General features: G+C 41.4%; 1 protein-coding gene across 5 annotated transcripts; it reads right to left on the bottom strand.

Moving 5' to 3' along the window:
* Positions 1-9,675: 9,675 nt before the first annotated feature.
* Positions 9,676-21,707, bottom strand: C1H3orf52 (chromosome 1 C3orf52 homolog). 5 transcript variants are annotated; one of them, XM_071813760.1, is made up of 8 exons: positions 21,491-21,707; positions 21,287-21,375; positions 20,018-20,236; positions 16,972-17,095; positions 16,282-16,415; positions 15,362-15,432; positions 11,957-12,156; positions 9,676-10,945 (listed from the first exon to the last, which is right to left on the bottom strand). In XM_071813760.1, the coding sequence occupies exons 3-8, from the start codon at positions 20,183-20,185 to the stop codon at positions 10,938-10,940; spliced, it is 705 nt and encodes a 234-aa protein (XP_071669861.1). In that variant the 5' UTR covers positions 20,186-20,236; positions 21,287-21,375; positions 21,491-21,707; the 3' UTR covers positions 9,676-10,937. The 5 variants fall into 5 exon arrangements, with proteins under 5 accessions (XP_071669861.1, XP_071669869.1, XP_065703114.1 ...); XM_071813768.1 differs by having other exon boundaries at positions 21,287-21,435; positions 21,624-21,691; XM_071813776.1 differs by lacking the exon at positions 9,676-10,945 and adding an exon at positions 14,293-14,358 and having other exon boundaries at positions 12,065-13,557.
* Positions 21,708-22,470: the final 763 nt, after the last annotated feature.

The following is a 22,470-nucleotide window of genomic DNA, read 5'->3' as shown; positions in this document are numbered from 1 at the left end:
AAATCAGAAGCCAACTGAACATAAACAAAAAAAATTTGAATAAATAGATTATCAGAAAGCAACAATACTTATAGCAAAATCATGGCATCTGACAGTTATAATATACTTCTATTGTGAACTATGTGTGTTATAAATATACATAAGATATATTCACATTGGCATCTCCAACTAAGCTAGAAGAGTTTATACTCGGTGTGGGCAAAATGACATATACAATTCAAAGAAAACCAGGTAGGCCAACTGGAATGAGTTAGGATTAGATTTCTCTTTATTCCCAGCTGTAATGAAAGCGATCTAAAATCTTCCGTAAACATGAAATTCGGATGTTCACTAATATTTGCAAATATTCCTGTTACTCTCATAAAACCACCAGGGGCATATGCACAAATAAATTATTTCATGCTAATTGCCAAACTTGGGTAGTATATGAAGTAACTAAGATCTAAGACCACATGTTTAGCAAGCAAAGTATCGACAGCAACAAAGAATAGTGACATTATCTACTTACCTCCAGTACTGGTAAAAAAAAAAACAACATGCAAAGATGTAGTTAGACACTGACTCATAGTGCATCTCCACCAGCAAGTTGGGTGTATTTCTCAATTTCATACAACTTGGCAGCTTTACAGTACATTAGTACATTTTATTATATATGTATATCTAACATATAAATAACAATACCACATTGTACAATGTATATAAATTACTCTACAAGCATTTTACAAGCACAAAATTGTAAGCTATAAGCAACAGTGCACACTTCAGCAAGCCTAGCTCCTATTATCAAAAAGCTTTTTAACAGAGTACTCTGGCCATAATTTAGAGGATCTTAAATTTGCCAAACAATTTCAGTATTTAGACCTGGAAGTATAGCTTTCTGCCTGAAACAGGAAAGTTTATTTTTAGATGTGTCAGGAGCTGGCCTGTCCACTAGCCTTGCACTCACCTTTGGGTTTGCAGTTTGTGTTATATAATCACAGTGTTTACTTTTCTTTTGATTTTCACTGAGACAGACTGGTGCATAGTCTCATTTGAATAATTTGGGGAGGAATGGGGCTGTTTTCTTTCATATCATTTCACAATATTTACTGCTCACTCATCCATTTGGAGGTATTTAATACAGACAAGTCCGGAAAGGTTGATCGCTCCTCAAAACCTCCAATTTTGCTGAGCTACTGCCAGGCTGCCCCAGGGGAAAAAAAAGCTGTACTTCACAGGAATGGCTAAATGCCACAATGCCTGCTGTCAGCTGCCTGCTTGTCCCTGCCATCTCTCGGTCGGGTGGGACCTGTGATTTGTGTCTCTCCTCCCCTGGGGCAGTCCCCTGCTCCTGCTAGGCAGGGCTGGATACCTGCTTGGGGCTGCCTACTGAGTACCGACAGGGGAAAGGCTGAGAAGACAGAGAAGCTGTGTGAAGTAGCTTGCCCAAAAAAATGGTGGGGGGGGCTTCCCTATGTGAACATAGGTGCCCAGGGTTTGGTGGTGGGGAGTGAAGACCAACCAACACCAGACCTAATCTGCCCACCTGTCTCTCCGTACACTAGGTGGAAAGTGCGTGTTCCCATCAGAAGAAAAAGGTACTCCCACAAGGAAAGTAAGTAAAGATGCTTCTTGAGCACTCTGGGGTTGGTGTAGCATGGCATGGGTGGGGGTGTGGGAGAGCCCTTCACCAGCACACAGCATTACTAAGGAGGCAGCTGGTGTCTACAGGCACAGCCATGGGCAGCAGGCATAACAAGGCAGCTTGCATCCCAGCTGGCGGGAACCTCCTTACATCCAGTGGGGGAGATACCTGCCCTCTTGCTGCTCCACTGAACTGGATTATTTGGGGGCTCTTGATTTTTTTGTTTCTGGAATAACACAACACAATGAGGCAGCTATCCCCTCCAGCCTCCTGCACCACACGTGCCTCGGCCACTGCTGTGCAGCTCCCTCCTGTGATGATAAACTCAGCCTTGGTAAATCACAGCTGGACCCACAGACTTGTAAGCTTCCGAACTAGCAGGGGAGCACCCAGTCCATGGAGTGCTTGTACTACAAACAAGCACCTGCATTTTTTTTTTTCTCTCTCAGTTTTCTCTTCAGATGTGGTAGCCTTTAGTGAAGTGAGGAGCCTGGTATCTGCTCCTGCAAAAGACCCAGCACAGTGGTGTGGTAACCGTGACAAAGCTCTATGTTACCTGGCAGAGAGAAGTGATGAAAGGGCAAGAGGGTTCCATTCACCAGGCAGGACTAGCAAGAGCTTGCAAGGAAAACAGGGAGGTCAAAGGAAAGTAACTACTGGATTTGACTCCCAGCTGTGGCTACTTACTGTTTTTATCTGTGGGTGCCACCAGCCCTGCAGAGCACTTTCATGCCTGCATGACCAGCTGGGCAGACTTTTCTGGGGAAACTTCTGCATGAGTCTATTGGTTACAGCACCTGAGCAAATGAGGCTGAGGGTTGTAGGAAGAAGGGACTTATAGCTCAGCATACCCCACATTTAGTCACATGCCAGACTCCGTTCCCCATATACAAGTATAGGTTGGGACTTTTTCTAAACACACGTGAGTATGAGGTATTCTGCTAATAAAATAGTCTCTGCATATTAAACATGCAGATGGGGAAGACTCACGTAGTAGCCAGGATCACATGTGTTCACGTGAATCACAAGGTCTTGGTTTCAATTCAGACTGCTACGTTTTCCATCAGTGAGTAAAGCCATTCATGTAGGGATGGTATATTATGCATTATTACTTTCACTTTTTACACAAAGTGTGGTATTTGCTTAAGCAGAAACAGCTTGTTTTAGTCCTGTATATAGGTGATTTCATGTCAGCGTCAAGGCAGTACAGTCATGTTTTAAAATACTGTAAGTTGTCTAACTTGGCAGCTTTGACATAATATTGAAAGACTGACGTCTTTCCTTCAGTCAGGTTGTGAAACAAGTATGCTTAAAACCCCCGTTATCTTAGGCAAAAGTGAAAGCTCAGCTCTGAAATATTTCAGGAGTGACCACTAGCTCAACCAACCTCGTAACAAGAACCAGCTAGGCAGCTAAAAATAAAGCTGTGAGAAAAGATGATGCAAACAAGCTCCTGCCCTTTAGTTGCTTACAGGGCAGAGAGAGAAATTTCCAGGAAAGCCCAAACCCACCCAATCCAAGTGCACAAACACCCAGCGCACACTGGGCATGTGACACGTCATGCCTCTGCACTCCAATGCCAGCAATCCCAGTCAGAATTAAGGCTGCATTAGCCACAAAGCTGAAATAAAGTCAGAGACCAAGCAAACAAGAACAGCCACTTTTAAGAGACACACATAAAACTGATTTCAGTTAAGTTAAAAAAAAAAAAAAGACAAGACAAAACCCACAAAACAAACAAACAAAAACCCAAAACAAACAAACAAACAAAACAAAACAAGGCTGCACATCTAGATTTTATCAAGGTCGATGAGCAGTGCTTTGTGACATAAGTCTGTGTTAAACTAGAGAAAAGATAAATCTTCAAAAGCCATCAGATTTATTTAGCCCTCAGAGATTCAACCCTTTCCCCGATTAATCTCACACTAGCTCGTGCTTTTGCGCAGCTTGTGCTCATGCTGTAGCTAAGTCTTAGTAAATCCTGTGCTGCAGAAAGTCCTTGTGTCCTATGGCTGCACAAAACAATGACAATCACATGATTTCTTCCTCTTCCTCCAGCACAGACCGACAGCAATCCACCAAGTACCATCAAGGTAATGACTGAAGTGAATGTTTTTGCTGCTCTCCGTGGAAATTGAGTCCAAAACATCCATGTGTCAAAAAGAGAGGTGCCCATCACATTCCCACAGGATAGAGAAAACCTCATAATCAGGTTATTTGATTGGGATGCAGAAAAACATCAGTTTAAGCCCCATGTATCAAATAAATGTGTGTACACAAACTATAACAATGATACACAGCCCCACTCTTGGGCGGCCAGTGGCCAAACAGACTGCAGCACTCACCTGTCATTTCAGAGGCTGAGTGTGACACTGGCCCAAATGAGGCAACTCAGGAGGCTGTATCTCATGATCGTGTCCAAGTTGAGCGCCCCCAGGCACTGGGCAATTTATGGCTCGGGGGGGTCCTTCTCTCTCCTTCTCCCCTCAGCTTTCTGGAAGCCAGCATAACCTCTCTTACCTACAGTTTCATGAAAACTGTCATGTTTCCAGAAAAAGTTTCAGTATCACATCTTTTCATAGAGCCATTTAACTGGACTATTGCCAACAAGCTTTAGTAATAAAAGAAGCCTTAAGCTGAAATACGAAGGGAGATTTAATACTTGGAGTCTTAAAAGGTTTTGGTTAATCTTTCTATTGTAAAAAAACATAACGGGTGTCTCAGAGAAAGACCAAGTGTCTGTTGGAACAGATAAGGTTTCCCGTTCCACTTACTCTAGAAGGAGGAAGAAAAGTCTCAGAATATGCACTGTCAGACTGAACATTTAGTTTCTTATAAACCAGAATGGGTCAAATGGTTGCACTGCAGGAGAGGACACGCAGGAAAGACTAGCGTGGTCAACACAGTGCCCGGTCGATCTTACTTCCCTGCTTTGGGGTTAGATTCAGGAGCTCTGGCAACACACTCCAAGGTAATTTAAGAGGTGACTACATAACTTGGTATGTTCCCTGCTCCTCTACCCACACTCATTGTCCTGAAGGAAAGGGGTGGCAGGGGTGTAGGAGCAGCCACTTCTCAAGAGGTGCACTTCACTGTCTCCTGTACTCATTTGTGTTAGTACACTGGGCTCCAAGAGGCAGCAGATGAGTACCTGTGGTTTGCACCTCTGCTTTGGTCATTTTAGCAGAGGGTGACTGAAGTTGCCTGGAGTCACCAATGGCAAACAATCACCAGAAGCCCTTTGTACCGCAGAACAAAACGTTGCCATTTAGCAGCCCAACCTGTTGGGGTATTTTGTTTGTTTATGTTTTGTTTTAATTTTTATTTGTTTGTTTGTTTGTTTGTTTGTTTTTTCAAGATGACATCAGTAAAACAAAAGTTGGTGCTCGACAGATATGTGGGTGTTTAGCAGAAAATTTTGAAGAAAGTGGGCAAGATGACAGAAAAGGGTGTGATTAAATGAGCTCATCATTTGCACATGTGAGCGTGGGGTGGACTGTGGGGGAAGATAAGGGGGTGGAACTGTAATGGGGAACCTGCCAAGTAGCTGTCTAGTTTTGGGAGTTTTTGGTCACAAGTAAAAGTCCCAGAGTGTGGTTTGAAGACAGGCCTGGAAGGGTTATTAGTGCAACAGGAGAGACGTCCCTTCTGAGTATTCAATGTGGCCTATGAATAATGAAAGAGTCAAATGACATCTCAAGAGTCTTCATGCTTGCTCCTCCTGCATTGTCGTCATGTGGGACAAATCACTCCACCTCTGCACTTCAGTCTCCCCACTGATAAGGGAAGGTCAATGGTAACAGCCTTTCACAACTGGTAGACTGGAAGGATTCTGGAAAATGTGGCTATGAGCAAGTCTTGGGTGATTCTGTATGTTGAAAGCAACAAGAAATGCTCCAGGCTTCACTCAGTGGATTTGGAGACAATCACCCATGAAAATGAAGAGCCTACCTGTTCTCATTTCACAGGCTCATTAGGAGAAATGTTGCTGCCCTCCCAATTCTCTGCAATAGTGACTAGGGGAGGAGAGAGCCACGCCCCTGGAGATAGGTAGGGAATTCCTTTTCTTAAGCAAGTCCACCCTGATTGCTCTGTTCCTTAAATCTCCTGGAATTTCTGAATCTCAAAATTGTATAAAGCCTCAGATCAAAACTCAGGGATTATTTCCAGTAAAGTGTCTTCAAAGTCAGGACAATTTTCCCACCAAGCAGAATCTAAACAGACAAAATTATTTCTATAAACTGTGAAAATCCTAGAACGATTTGGCAGAAATTAGGTTCTAACAACTCTTTCTCACTTTTGGGTTTGAAAAATAAAAGAAAACCCTTTGGGTTTATTAACCCATGGAGCAGAGACCTCTGTTCCACTTACAGAGTATGAAAGGTAGCCACAAATGCCAGCTTGAACTTGGTGGCACCCACTTAAAATACTGCTACTGCTACAGGCAATACAGGATGACACTATAAAACCCATACTTGTTGGATTTATTATCCATTAAGTTCAAATCAAGAGCATCAGGGCAAACAAATTTTTAACTTCTGGCTCTGAGTACTTGAACAGTTGACATCATCGCTTTAGATTTAGTGAGTCATCCTGCCAGCTATTTAGATGCACAATCATCCACAACCCATTAGCAAACACCTTCAAGAGGCAAAAGGAGGGACAAGTCTAAACAGAGTTGGGAAGGCATTTTCCCACACAATCTTACCTCCTCCTTCATTAATGCCTCTTCCTTCTCCTCCCTCTGTATTCAGGGAGAACATTAGACAAGGATGACCAGGGAGGGGGTTAGACATCGCTGCATCTCACGTGAGGCTGGGTGCCTTCCAGGACAGGGTGTCTCCTGCACAGACACACATGCACATTTGGGGTCTGAGTCAACTCCCAGGCCCTACAGTCTCTATGACAGCTGGCCATGACTCCCCTGGAACTCCCTTTATCCCCCTACTTTCTCATGCCTTTTGCTCTTCAGATCATCCCGATCCCTCCCTTTAGTTCCTCCCATAATAATAAGTCTTGTGTAAATACTAAATGTTCTCCCCTCACTTGCATCAATAATATGTCCCATACCTTTAGTAACATCCCCTTACCCCCCATCTTAAGGTGATCTTGAGAGCTGTTCCTGTTTGCTCATTGGGTTGATGTCACCCTGGGACCACCAGGATGATGGATCTCCTGAGACAGCTCTGGGAGGACCCAGGGCAGGGGATGATTTGGGTTCTCCCACCTGCCACTGTGTTCCCTCGTGTGTGTGGTGATGAGCTTTTTATTACCTAACCTACTACTAAGTGCTATCAACCTCAGAACAAGAGTCAGGCCTTCACTCTCCACCCACACTTGTTGTTTGGTGCACCTGGTGTCCATCCACGGCCTGTACAGTAGGAAAATGACTCTGGATTTACAAGCTATTTTCAGTACCTGATGCATTGGTCAACACCACTGCATGAGCACACAGGCTATACCAGATTTCTTCACATTGCAAGTTTCTCTCTCTCTTTCTCTCCCCCACTCAGGAACACATTGCCAAAAGAGATTCTATGAATTCCAGTGAACTGTGGTACTCGACTGTCAGCCATGATGTAAAACATGAAGCCTCTGTGATTAAAACAAATAACCAGACAGAATACGCACTTGTCAATGTGCCCAAGAGGAAGGAAAATATTGCCAGTACTGAAGAGCACAGTGAATATGATTATGTCCTGATAACCTAGACCAGGACACTTTCTGCTCCTAAGGTACTTTTTTGTTTGAATGTTTAAGCCAGCAGTATGTGGCCTTGCTCACCATCCTTCCTCTGCTGTCAGGTCTTCAAACACCTCCCTCATGTTACTGAGCTTACTCATTAGGACACATCTACCTGTCCATGAAAAGATGAACACAGAAAGAGACATGGACAGAGTATAGGACTTGACAGTTAAAGAGGAATCAGTAGCAACTGCCATTGTAAGACTTTCTCTATAGAGCATTAGGTGTTTCATTACCAGAAGCAACTGAGGCTGCACATTTTTCTGGACTTCTATGGTACTTTTTAAAAAAAAGAAGTCTTAAAGAACTACTGATAGAAATCTCAAAAATGCAATAAAAACACCCTTTGTTGTTGGGATTATTGTTCATTTGTTGTGGGGAGTAGTGTTTTGTTTTTTTTCAAATGAAAGCATAAACCCAGTGTTAGGTACACTTAATCTTTTCCAAAATTTTCTGTCTTGCTTGATATATGCCATTATACAATGCACAATTCTGACAAAAAACTTGTTTCTCAAATTGATCCCTGCTTTAATGTAATGCTACTTATCTTAGACTGAATTCTTAAGGAAATTTGAATTAAATAAAAAAGCAACAAACTGCATGCAAAACAAAAATTGCAGACAGTTGGAAGTCTATGAAACCTGACGCTGCACAGGCAATAACTACACACCTCTAGTAGGAAATTCTCAGGTGTTGTCTCCATGACAGAAAACTTCAATCTCAATCCATCTGGAGTCTCAGGTTTGTCTCTCCAATGCCAGAAGATAATTTCCCTGTAGCCCATCACCCCTCTGCAAGCAGCATTCCTGGACATGCGCACAGGACTGAAACCAGTTATTCAACTGTTCAGTGGAGGTCATAAAGTGATTACATGCCTGTGTTCTTTCTTGAGCATATTTTCTTTACTCCCTCCACTTTTGTAATAAAACGATTTGTAAGAAAATACTGAACAGTTTTCCTGATTTAAAATCTTCCTTTGCATGTGATTGCTGGCTGCAGCCCTGGCGTTATAGCATAGAACCTTTGCATTCCCACCTGCAGTTTCAGTGCCGGGTTCAGTCCCATGGGTGAGTGGTTCCACACAGCAGTGGACAGAAACACTGCCAGCACAGTGCAGGCAGCACCCTGCAGGTACTGCTGTGGTGAAGGCATCTGCCAGAAATCTGTAACAGCTGCTGTGGCTACACAGATGACTGTCTGCCATGGGATTTTAAAAGGCTGGTTGTACACTCCACAAGCTGAATTACCAGAACTGTCTTTTCGCTTCCTTTTTAGCAGTGTCGCAGTCGCTTCAGTCATTAAAGTATTGCGCACAGTCCTTCTATAAAAATTAACATTAAGCATTCACACAAAATAGCTAACTTGATGAAATAATGTGTTTTCACACTGCTCTGTTTCTAATGGATGATCATAATTAATTCACTTGGTTATTTTCTTTTGCATGATCAATTTACCTCAAAGATATAAACCCAGAAACCAGGTTTTTTTTTGTTATTTTTTGATATTTCCTTCAATAAGAATTCAAAGCTTGACTGGAGGTAGACTGTAAAGTCGGACATTTTCTGTTGAATATCACATCTTGCTACAACTCCATCTCCTTCTTTCCTGTGAATTGCTGGAGTAAAGGTACTGAGATAGATGAGAATGGCTGGGAAAAAAAAAAAAACCAACAAAAAAACAAGCAGACACAAAAAACCAAACAACCAACCAACCAAACAAAAAACCAGAATGCTGGGATCCTTTTTTTTTCTGTCGGGTCCTTGGGTACATAGGGGTATCACCATAAAGAACCATAATAATTGTATTATTTTTCAGTTTGTAGAAAGGGAATGAAGATAAAGAAGTGTTCAAGGGCTAGGTCATTCATCTTAGTAAGAGCAAAAACATGAAACAGCATCTCAAAGGCAAATTATTTCTTTGCTGCTGGTATCTTCATAATCTGCTGCTTTTGGGACAAACCATACAAACCATTAATTTTGTCCTTTTCCAGGGTAAGAATGAGAAGGAATGTAACTTCTAGTTGTATATTGCACAGAATATTACATCAAAAGAAATTATGGTCCTTACAGTCAATCTTACAAATCAAAAATCACAAATGTGAGAATCATGTGAATGACAAATTTGGTCCGGGCTGTTTCCCAAGCTCAGTTAAAACTCAAGTAACAACAAATAGGGGTTTGAGTGTACAGCTCTGTGAGACAGACACTTCATACACCTCTCAGGATTTAGAATTTTGATGGTTATTTTCCAATTCAAACAGCTGAAAGACTGGAGCTGCTGAAGAATGAAAACAATCACTCCAAGACTAAAAAAAAAATAATTTAATGCATAGTAAAGTTGTCAGATTACACCTTAAATAAACCAGTAATATTAGAAAAAGAGAAACACAGTTTCTAATAAGATATTTTTCACATTACAAAAGGTTTCTAAAAATAAACTTGTCTATCCAACAATATTAACATTTACACTGGATATAAACAAATGAGAAGCTGCTATACTTCACTAACATGCTAGTGAATCTATTCCGTTCCACAGAGTTAATGCTTAGTTTTTAATTTTCATGTTATAGCCAGTTACTAGTTATAACTCATATACTGCGTTGGCCCACTTGGTCTGTTTCAGCACCTTTCTCTTGGCATTGGTCCATCTCATCTGATCTCTTGTCAACAAGAACAACTATTTTCTGCCTTATTAAGGCAAATATCTCGCATCCGTTCATTTTTACTCCCACTGCTTGGACAGGGACTACAATTAAGGTTATAGACTGGCTTCTCTTTGAATTACAAATATCAGTCAAATGGTTGTCTATTCACTAGTAACAGTAGTTAATTATTAAAGCACACAACTAGTCTGACCCTTGAAAAAATCCTGTGGCATTCAGGTGCATTTAGTGAACAAAATATGTTTCTTCCCAACATTTTTTCCTTTGTTTCTCTTTTACATTATCCACCTTATCTCAGAAAACTGCAGGATGAACAACGGAATCATGAGAATTGAAGTTCACTTAAGAAGCTAGTGTAAAGGTCTTACACATAATTCCAGAAAATAGCGAGGATATATAAGTTTTCAGGCTGTTTTATGAGGAAAGGACAATGGGGAATCATGGCATATGAAGTTAGCAGAGAAAGAAGTAACACACATAAGCATGGGTGGAAGCGAGCATTGAGAACAAAGCTGTGCAGATAATTTTGGATAAGATGAGAAAATAAAGGAGCCATGTGCAAGACTGCTTTTAAAGTTCATGCAGGGAGTCCAGATTTAGTCATAAGGCAAGACAAAGCAGAGGTTTCAAAGTCAACAGGGCGTGCATCAGACAAGACACATGATTTTCACAGAAGTGAAATGGGTTATTGAGATATTAGGACAAAAATAAAGAAGGAGGTAGAGGTGTTATAAGAGTATAACACTGTTACAAATATACCATATTTTCCATTTACAATAATGACAGACAATATTTACAGGGCATCTTTAGAACTGTTTCTGCCTAATGAATAGTCCCCTACGCTGGGATTACTAATAGGAGAAACCCATCTCTTCTAGGTGTTGATGAAGATCAGGAGTCTTTTCATCATTTCGCTGGAAGATAAAACAATATATTATTAACATTAAAATTACACTTCAGTTAGATATTTCAGCATATTCTTTCCTGACACTTTTACTCTGCATTTTCTATGAACCCTGTCAATATCTAAGGAAAAAAAATTACACTGAGAATTGGAACTCATGACTTGTTGCTGCCTTGATATGAGTATCAAGAAAAATCAATATGAGTTAATTGCAGACCTTACTGGTTCACCCAGTATGGTGACGTGTTAGCCTAGAATTATTCTGAAAGCACAGAGGTGTGGCTCAGTAAGTTGAGTCGGGGGGAAGCAGCTCCATGTGTTGTTCTCAGTAAAGCTGCAAGGCTCATTGAACTTTTATACTGACAAAGAACTTTTATACAAGACAAATCTAATTGCATTAGAGTCACTACCTTGTCACTGGTAGTCATTGGAACCACTACCTAGAAAACCTGGAAGAATGAATGTTTAGCTCCTTTAAAAGATGTCTCCTATGCATAATAAATCTTAAAAAAAATACTCTGAAGAGACAAAAATCAGGAGGCTTTTTCATTCTTGACTGAAAAAAAAAGAAGTCAGAAATTCACTCTCAAATTACTTATCCTGTTTTACTTGGATTAAAATTTGTTTTATAAGCACTCAAATATGAATATAAAATAAGGAGAAACATTTTTAATTATTTGGTTCCCTATTATGGTACATACATATAAATATATATATATATGAGGAGATCTTCTTTGTAGACATAAAATGCAAGAGGAGATCTGAAAAGATTAGTTGGAATCTGCAGCTAACCAGTCTCCTTACTATTCACTTTTCTCATCAGAGGACTAGTGAATCCCAGGTTATAAGTTAAACATAGCAAGACTTTCCTGAAAAACAAATATTTTACAATTTTCTTGATACTGTTGTGCAAAATATATTTACTAACAAATCTCAACATCTTTCCAGAAAGATTTCACTCCTTCAAGCACATTCTTTTGCTCTTTGTAAAGAAACAGTCCTTCTAATGTACAGCACTTACATGTTAATGTGAGAGAAGTCAGGTCAATCTTTAATCTGTTACATTCAGATGTCCCAGGATTAAAAGTATCATCTTCATCATAAATACTTTGAAGTAAAACATTCTTTATAAAATCTGGGTTCATTGTGTTTTCCATAAACCCTTCCGTGGATGGTGGTACAGAAAACTCTAGCTGATAAAATACAGTAGAGCTTTCATTACTGAAAAACAAAGTCAAGTATGAATGCCTTCAAGTCCCCACTGGACCTTTTCTTTTTTGACTGACTTTTCATTTCAATGTTGACATAGATTTTTTAAAAAACTTGTTCTAAAGCAAAGCATTATAAAAGAAAACTGCCAAAGATTCCAGTTTCCTCCTCCCCCTCCCTTCTCAGAGCAGCTCTTGACATTAACAGGAACTGGGTGCATACCTGAAGCCAACCTGAGATGTGTTTACAAATGCAAAAATGGTAATGGGACACGTATCCTAATGAGGTAAGCTTTTCAGCATTCATGCTTCACAAGTACATAATAAGAGGTGTTGCAATACCTCGTGCACAGGTAAGCTGAGAACATGCAGAAATATTTTCTCCTGCTAGCAGTACCTGGGGCCACCCAGCTGTGCTCCTAGCTCCTCAGCTCTGGAGTGAATTAGGCAAACCACCAAGGTAGAGTCCGTTTTTGGAGATTTCATTGCTTGTGGTCTACCAAATCCACTGACTACAATTCAACAGTTACATTTTATACTCACAAAATTTAAAAGGAAGTAGTTGGATGAGAGAAAAGAAGAGGACACAGAGAGAGACAAAGAGGCAGAGAGGGAGACACACACACAAAGAGGCAGAGAGAGAGATCAGCTAGTCAATATGTATGCAGAATTATAGCTTTGTATTTGATGGTCTAAATCATAATTTCTGTCTGTAAGGCTAAGGAGCTGCAGGTCCCTCATTGAAAAGAGCCAGCACGCCAAAGGCTGGCAGCGTAGGGGAGCATGTTCCCCAGAGTACCCTCAGGACTGCCCCTTGCCACAGCCCAAGGGGGCTCTTCCTCTGTCCTTGCTCTCTCGAGGGCCTTGGGACTTTGCAAAACTATTTCCCTTGATTTTCTCCCATCTTTCCAATCCCATTTGTAAGAGTACTTTTCCAGAAGTCCTTGGGGAAGCTCTCTGATCACCTTCCCTTGTGCCTCTGCTATCTCTCCATGGCACAACCATGCTGCAGCTGATTTTTCTAGCCCCACTTTTCCCTCTACTTCTCAGCCTCCCTCCTGTTGTAAATCTGTGGTACCTCCATAGATTGAAACTTTATAGTCTCAAACACAGCCTCACCTCCATCCCTAGGAAAGTGATGGAACAACATATCCTTGATGCCATCTCAAGGCATATCAAGGATAAGAGTGTCATTACAGGCAGTCAATATGGCTTCACTAAAGGGAAGTCGTGCTTAACCAACCTCATAGCCTTCTATGAAGACATAACAAGGTGGATAGATGATGGCAGAACAGTGGATGTGGTCTACCTTGACTTCAGTAAAGCATTTGACACAGTCTCCCACAGCATCCTCACAGCTAAACTGAGGGAGTGCGATCTGGATGATGGGGTAGTGAGGTGGACTGCGAAATGGCTGAAGGAAAGAAGCCAGAGAGCTGTGGTCAGTGGGGTGAAGTCCAGCTGGAGGCCTGTATCTAGTGGTGTGCCTCAAGGGTCAGTACTGGGGCCAGTATTTTTCAATATATTCATCAACTACTTGGATGAGGGAACAGAGTGCACTGTTAGCAAGTTTGCTGATGACACCAAGCTGGGAGGAGTGGCTGACACACCAGAAGGCTGTGCTGCCATCCGGCAAGACCTGGACAGGCTGGAGAGTTGGGCAGGGAAAAATTTAATGAAATATAACAAGGGAAAATTGTAGAGTCTTGCATTTGGGTAGGAACAACCCCAGGTTCCAGTATAAGTTGGGGAATGAGCTGTTAGTGACCAGTATAGGAGAAATGGACCTGGGCGCTCCTGGTGGACAGTAGAATGACCATGAGCCAGCACTGTGCCCTTGTAGCTAGGAAGGCCAATGGCATCCTAGGGTGTATAAGAAAGGGGGTGGTTAGTAGGTTGAGAGAGGTTCTCCTCCCCCTCTACTCTGCCCTGATGAGACCACATCTGGAATATTGTGTCCAGTTCTGGGCCCCTCAGTTCAAGCAGCACAGGGAACTGCTGGAGAGAGTCCAGTGCAGGGCAACTAAGATGATTAAGGGAGTGGAGCATCTCTCGTATGAGGAAAGGCTGAGGGAGCCGGTTCTCTTTAGCTTGGAGGAGACTGAGGGGTGACCTCATTAATGTTTAAAAATATATAAAGGGTGAGTACCACAAGGATGGAGCCAGGGTCTTCTCAGTGACAGCCAATGGTAAGACATGGGGTAATGGGTTCAAGCTGGAACACAAGAAGTTCCAATTAAATTTGAGAAGAAACTTCTTCTCAGTGAGGGTAACAGAACACTGACACAGGCTGCACAGGGGGGTTGTGGAGTCTCCTTCCCTGGAGACATTCAAAACCTGCCTGGACACATTCCTGTGTAGCCTCATCTAGGTGTTCCTGCTCCAACAGGGGGATTGGACTAGATGATCTTTTGAGGTCTCTTCCAATCCCTGACATTCTGTGATTCTGTGAAACACAGCAAACTCCTTAGCCTTTCTCCAGTGCCAGTTTCTGCTGGGACTAAGATCCTCCCTCTATTCCAGCTTGAAGGTTTCCATTGTCTCTGCAAGGCAGGCCTGAGTACTTTTCATCTTCTTCCTACCACTGCTACTCCTCTGGTTCCACCTGCCTTTGGTGGCTGAACTTCTCCTTCATGTGTAAGCATCTCCTACCCAGGCTAGAGTGGCCTCTGCTCTGCCTCTCACTCCTGTTCCACCAGTCTCTCCAATATGCTGTTGCTTTGAGATTTGCTCTCTTTGTTCAAAATAAAGTGAGGGGAAAATTGGTCCAAACAAACCAGTGATGCAATATTGCTGTTTTGGCTCTTGCAGCTTGTAAGTCCCAATCACCTTTAGCTCTTTTGGTAAGAAAACAGTTCTCTCCTCCCCATGAACCCTGTTTTATTTATTTAAGGCTATTTAAGCCGTGCCAATCTCAAGTGGTTCCAGTAGCTCATTTTCCTTTTAATAAATATCCTTAAATGTGTTTGTTAAGGGCTGCACTTCTAATCAAAGACAGAGGTGATACTTCACAGCAACAAAATGTTACTGTCATATTATTAGCAGCACTTTCCATTTACACTAGAGGAGGCTTTAACTGGTCTTCACTCCATATGTCACTTTCCCCTAAACAACCTTTTTCTTGCAGATTTAAATGTTGCGCATATTTACATGGGCATGTGTATGTCTCATCAAAAGCCTGGAATTTTCAGACAATTTTGGTGAGAGAAATTACTTACCTGAAATAAACTACCGGAGGTGACCTAAAGTAGCGTCCTAGAGCTGGAGATGAACTGTAGACATCTATTAACTTGGAGAGAAAGAAGAAAAGAAAATAAATATTTCTTCCATTCATTCTCTCTTTTCCCCATATGAATGTACAGCGAATCATTCTTACAAGGTATTTTAAGGGGCATAAACACAGGTGCTGAATGTCAAATATCAGCAAATATCTGTCCTGGAAAAGGTACACAATCCTTTTAATCTTGACAGACAAGTTAATCTGTGCATTTGAGTGACTACTATATTACCTTAATACAATGGAGGCATTCAGGGTGAACTAAAAGTATGTGCTCATGTTGCCATGGGCAATTTATATTGTTTGGCTTGGGTTTTTACTAGTACCAAAGCGTCCTACTTGGTAGAGGAAAGAGTCTCTGTCCTGAGACCTGCTTTCCACAAGAAGTCTAAATCAGCTCTGCTGTGCCTGCTCAGCTTATTTCAGCCAGAACTCACAGCTGTGATGGCTCAGTGGAAACAGCAGCTATAAACCCAAGCTGTCATTATGCACTTACAGAAGAATGCCATACACAGGATTTTTAAGCCACATTTGGTTAAGGTGATTTTCACAAGTCCCTCCTAACCTAAATTATTCTATTAAAATGGTGAATACTATCTCCAAACCATTACTCAAATTTAGGAAAAAAAAATCAAGTGATTATTTTTTTTTTAACAATGTAAACTGCAGACATTTTTTTTTTAATTCTTTTTTCTAGATCTGGATTTAAAATTATACTAGTAAAAGTACAACTTAATATTTTTTGCAGACTTGCAAATGATGAAGTTGCTACAAAGAGAAACACACACTTCTTAAAAGAGAAAACACTGAATCTATGTTGCAAGCAGAGTCAGCTTTGCCAAGAACCACATCAACACATACCCTCTTAGTAATGTTTTCAGAGAAATGATGTGGGAGACCACACATTAACTCAAAAGTTCCCGAAAAATTGCGATAATTTCCACTATTTAGTAGTGCATCAGGATCCCAGTAGTCATCCTCATCTGTGTAAACATCTAATATTCAAAAGGAGATAGAAAAAAGTAAGAAAAAGTTCCAGTTAGCAGAAATATTGGAAAAAAATCCTCTCTGCTTTCTCCAGGGTGGTTTTCTCACACATTTCCTAGGTAAGGGCTGACTGGGAGTAACAGAAAGACAGTGCAAGTCACCTGAAGAAAAGTCACAGCACAGGGAGGTCAATCACCTGCCCCCATTAGCAAAGGTCAGCTGCTTTGAGAGCCTGACAGGCACTGACATCACACCAGGGGACGAAAGTGACCCCCTGTACTTGTTGCAATATTCCAGGCATAACTTCCGTCCTCATCCCTGACTGTTCCTGTCATGTTTTCTCACTTAGCTACAAACTGGAATTGCCATCTGATCAGGACACAAGTTGCTGCCTGCTAAAACAGAAGCATTCACATCCACTACTCAACACTCCTACCTCTGTAGATGGCATCGCAGTCCCTTCAGAAGTTTGCAGGAATTCAAAGGATACTACTTTTCAGTTTCTGTTGTTAGATTGTACACATTGTACATTTTTAGAGGACAAACTGAGAGTGAGATACTTACTAGAATAAAGAATTAGGCTGATGAGAATGACCAGGAAGAATACTAGAAAAATTGTAGTTATAACCATCCATAGCTTACACTTCCAGAAAACTATATTACCGCATGATTTCCAGTGATCTGTCTCCTAGTTACAAAAGGAAAGGACGTGTTGATTAATGAAATAAGGTGGGAAATAACATTTAAGCATATCTCTACTATTACATTTAGAAACAAAAAACCCTACATAGGTAGTAGAGCCTCATTGGTAAGCAGTGCCTTATATGTGGGGTTCCTGCCTTTAAGTATTGGTGCAGGTGGGAACAGGGACCTGCAGAAGGCAAAGGACATTCACAGTCAGGTTATTACATGAAAGACAGATGTATCATTCCCCATTTATGCAGAATTTCTAACTCCTGAATTGCCCATAAAGCTAAGGTGCTAGAAAGGTGCTCTCATGTTCTTTCAAAGTTTTTTCAACTACATACTTTGATTAACTTGTTCCACAAGCTGTTTGTTTAATGTTTGCCATCTCTCCCAACCAAAAAAGTTGTCTGTGGAGGAATTTTCAGAAAGATTCACCTCTGTGATATTGATCATAGCAGTCTGCATAGCTTTTGGATGACAGCACACAAAACAAGTGGACTGCTATTCACCAGATACTATAGAACATTATAAAATCATTGAGACTTTTATAGCTGACTCCCTTTTCCTCCAAAAGATTGGAAACTTAAAGGCTATTGAGTACATTTCAAATAAAGTTTATTAGAAATCTCACCTGTTCTAGGACATCACAAGGAAATTCTCTTCAAAGAAATCGTGCATGTGCACATACATATAAGAGAGAAAGGACAATATCTGGCTTTCACTTAATTTTAATAAGATTTAAGACCATGGCAGAAGTCTGATTTATTAGTTAAAGTACCGATATTTAAAAAAAAAAAAAAAGCTTAGGTGACATAGCAAAACAAATAAAAAACCTCCAGCTCTTTTGTTCCACGGCCAGAAGACTGAAGGAAGGGCATGAATTCGTAAGAAAGTAGACCAGGCTGTCATTTTAATTCCTCCTCACCCACTGTAAACTCCATGCCCTTTTTGACATCAGTACCAGAAGAGGAAAAGCACAAGTTGCAGGTTGTCTGTGCCACACACGTGCAGGTTGGCAGGAAGCAGCTGCCAGCTGGAGGCACTGACCCAGGTTACCTTCCTTTACTTTTTGAACTTTCTAACAACACAGCATGATAGAAACCTTTCACTGACTTTAACTGACATCCACCAGCTGACTTAAAGCTTCCTTGGGAGTGGCAGATGAACAGGGGGAGAACACAGACACCCACCGAGAGATCTAGCAAGAGTCATTTCTCCAGGAGTGGGGGCAGAGAAAGTAGTCTCTGCAGACACCCCTGCATGCAGAACTTTGCTTTGGTGGAGAATGAAGGGTAAAGGCTGAATACAGTTTTGCTTACAACATGCTTTCAGGTGTCATCATGTTTACATACATATGTATTTATTTGATTTTTAAAACGTATCAGAAGAATGAAGCTTCAGTTTAATACTTGACACTAGAATATTGGTTTGTATCTGAAAAGAAGAAGAAGAAAAAAATGTGACAGTGACTACCGCCTAGAGTACAACTATGAAATCAGGCCTAATAATGTCAGTTGAGACTGGCAGTTATCAAGCCCAAGTTTCAGTTGAGCCACATATTTAGACCATCACAAAAGCATAATTCATAATCACACACAGCAAACTGTTGTGATCTCAAGCAAACATGCAGCTCTCCTGAGATCCTCTACCAGCTGGGCCAACACCCTCTGAACATTGCCCACATACATCGCAACACTGCTGGAAGGAAGCAGTGGTAGAGAAAAACTTTCCCCGGTGGGCAGGGCATTTCTGGTTAACCTGACACCTGAGCAGGATGCAGGGCATGAGAATTTTACAGCATTCCCTATAGGATAGGAAGCCAGTTGCCAGAATCAGCAGAAACAGAGCCCAGATGAAAATCCAGTTCTAGGAAGAGGAAGGCTACACAGAAAATTAAGGGTAAAGTTTCCCAAGACAGCTGAGAGGCTTGAACTCACCCCTGCCTCTCCTCTACCCTCCTCCTGTTCCTCTTTGAACCTTGCTAAAATTTGTCTGACCCTGCAGCAAGCTGACTCAGTTTACCAGACCAGAGGTAGTATAGCAGAGAAAATGCTTTTTCTGCCCAGCCAGTGGTATGAATCAGCCTGGAGAGATGATCAGTGGTGCTGGTACAAGGAAGCCGCTGCTGTCGCTCAGCCGGGAGCAGGAAGGGAGGGGTGACATGACTAATGCAGTCCCACACTCAGGAGGGCTCAGCCATCCCTACCGAAAAGCGGGAAACTTCTTAGCTCTGTCACAGATATTCCCTCTGCTCTTGTGTAAGTAATGAAAATCACTGTACAAGTCACCTGTGAGTACATATTAATCCTCTGCCAGTGTTAGTCTGTTCCATGGCTTTAAGCTAAACACTGGGAGCTACAAACCTCAGGACTCACATGCTGTTCTTAACGGAGGCTTTGGGGCACTCTGTTCATACAAATTTATAATTGTTAGCAGCTGCAAATTGCTCAAGGATAAAAAGAAAGAGAATCCAGCATGGTCTGTTGCAGGACATTCTATTCTTGTTTTGGTAGTGCTGTTTTCTGATTAATTTGTTTTGAAAGAAAGCCCATTTTTAATATGGGTTTCAACTTTTCTCCTTTCTGGTTTTGAGCCCAGTCCCAATGACAGTACATGAAAAGATAAAGCAAAACTCAGACTACCAATTACAACTTCATTTCCTAGGTTAAAGTTCACAAACAGCAAAGCACAAAAAATAAAAAAGCCTAAAATCCCACTCCAATATTAGAACACTTCATTGTGAAGAAGAAAATAAATATGTTTTAAAGTTTTTCAGCCTTTACTTTCACATGAATAACCTTTCCCTCTCCCTCAAACAACAAATTAAACCACCCCTACAAGAAGTTCCTGCAAAGTGTCATTTCCCTTGTTGTGTGGTATTTTCTCCAACAGCAAGCATGAAATGAGCAAGTGAAATTCCTACCTTTCTTATTTGAGCATTTAGAGGCTTGCCATGATCTGCCTCACTTTCCTCCACGTTATCTTCTTGTAATTCAATAGTTTCATGCTCCTGACCAGAGTTTTGCATTTTCATAGCTTCTGTCTCTGCGTGAGGACCTCTGTCTCTGAAGCAAGCACGGAGGCAACTCATTTCCTTCTGGTTTCAGCTGCAGTTATGGTCAGTAGCAGTTCTGGTGTGAGGCTGGAGGCAGTAACAGAGGGAGTCAGGATAGTTTTCACAGCAGTGATCTCAAAACGCTGACAAACAAGGGGAATTCCTTGGAAGGACAAATAGAGTTCTCTGCCCTAAATACAGAGAAACAGGAGGTGGAGGAAATATCGATTTGCCTTGTCACCAGAACTACAGCCTTCAGCTGTGCAACACTAGGTTTTCCAGTTTGTCTGCCTTCCCGTACCTGCCCTTGACAAGCAGGTGACTAAACCTTGAACAATGTTGTCACTAGCTGAGGTGATTTTGAAAGGAACCAGATTGCTTTCCCTGCTGCTGCCAGCCAAAACAGTAAAATACTATTGCAGGTATTTATGCTGCTCAGCAAACAGATGTGGTTTTGAACATCACAGACTGAGTAAAGAGCTTGTAGTTCAGTTACGCTGTGAAGGGAACTTATAGCATCTATCAGCTCTTCTATTTTTAGTCTCACTGTATAGTCAATAAAGAAACGAGCACTACTGACCTTTGGAGTGTGAATTTTCCTCTCTCTAGCTGTTATACAGCCTAAAATCACATGTGATGCTAAGGAACCATTTATGTCCATTCATCTACTATCCAACCTAAACCTGAGAAGCTGCTTCCATGTAAAAAAAAAAAAAAAAAAGAAAAAAAAAAAATTGAAGAGACGAGGAAGATGGTCTTTAATTTCAGCCTTTGTTTTACAGCGTGTGCTTTTATGAAGCAAATCGTGGTGTGAGTTGAGTCTGATCTGCACCAGCTTTCCACAGGAACTCTCCCATGCTGTTTAGAGTCACTCATAACAAATTACTACAGCCAGTGGCTGATTCCTCCCACTACCTCTCCAGTATCCTTCATCCTACCTTCTCTCATTTCTCCTGTTTTGACTCCATCCTCCCCACAGAACACCTCTCTCCCATCTGGATCAAAAGGGCTGGGCAAGCGGCTGGTCTCTGCACTCTTGCTCACTCTCTTGTCCCAACACAGAGAGGATCATGCATTAAGAGAGAAACAAAGCCTCTTTCTCCAGCTCCCTCCCCTGCTGGCTGGGTATCCACTCACAGCAATGTTCCTTCTTTTTCTTGCCAAATGCTGAGGATGCTTTCCCATCCCAGATTTTCTCCTTGTGCAACTCATCTGGCTGGCTCATCCTGGGGGTTCAGATTCATGATGTCATGTCACAGTCATCCAGGCAAAGGCACTGCATAAAGCTGAGCACACAGCTTGGTTTCATTCAACAAATAAAAAGAAGTACAAACTGCATACCTGATGTTTTGGTTCTGGAGAATCCTTAAAACTCCAAAGGACTGAGAACGAAGCTGAGGAGTCACCAAGATCAAAACTTGTGTCTGGATCCACAAGATTTCACCTGGGACATGTTTACTAGAAAAGCCTTTACCTGATGGGTCTCAGTACTCCTGGTGGAGATGAACTTCATTTGTTTTATTTCCATTCACAGTAAAAGACCTTACCTTCTACTGAATTATCTGAAACCAAACAGTTTTTCTAAGTCAAATGAGTTAATGATTATGGATCTCACCCTACAAAAGCCAAAGTCCTTTTATTTGCATCTGTGACGGAGCTCCTTACAAGGACTTGAGTTTCTGTCATGTGGGTGATCTAACTTCCACACTTGGTGCTTTTCAGGCATGTGAGGTAACTGACACTTCTGACGTATGGAGCTGAGAAACTCTTGAAAAAAATGGGAAGGTGAGAACTGATCTGCACTTTCTGGCTTAGGCTCTTATCTAAAACAGAACATCAGGAAAACTGTTTTCTTCCATAGTGAAGACATCTCTAGTTTCAATATACAGGAAAAAACCAAAACAAAACAAAAACAGAAACAAAAACACAACAACAACAAAAAACACCCAACAACAAACAAATAAACAAGCAAACAAAAGAAAAAACACAACAAAACAAGAAAACTTGTGACCTTAAAAGTGTGCTTATTAAAACAGGCAAATCAGGCTCAGCTTTATAAAAAAAGGAAACTCCAAGGTAAAAATGTAGTTCTGATTGCACCTGAGGATTAGAGTTTCAGGGGCGCAATCAAATGAATAAAACATAGGCACTTGCATTTTTTGCATGTGTTTATTAAAAAGGAAGATGTGAACGACTGACTAGTCATTAAAGATATTCAACTCTCTAAAACATGGGTTTTGACTATAGCTTATATAGTAAGTTTGACACAAGCATCAGGGAGAGTGGGATGGGGGAGAGTGGGATGGGGGAGGGTGGGCAGG

Source organism: Patagioenas fasciata, chromosome 1 (assembly GCF_037038585.1).
Source record: "Patagioenas fasciata isolate bPatFas1 chromosome 1, bPatFas1.hap1, whole genome shotgun sequence".
Classification (NCBI taxonomy): domain Eukaryota; kingdom Metazoa; phylum Chordata; class Aves; order Columbiformes; family Columbidae; genus Patagioenas; species Patagioenas fasciata.
The sequence above is the reverse complement of the archived record's forward strand: the minus strand, read 5'-3'. Positions and strand labels throughout refer to the sequence as shown.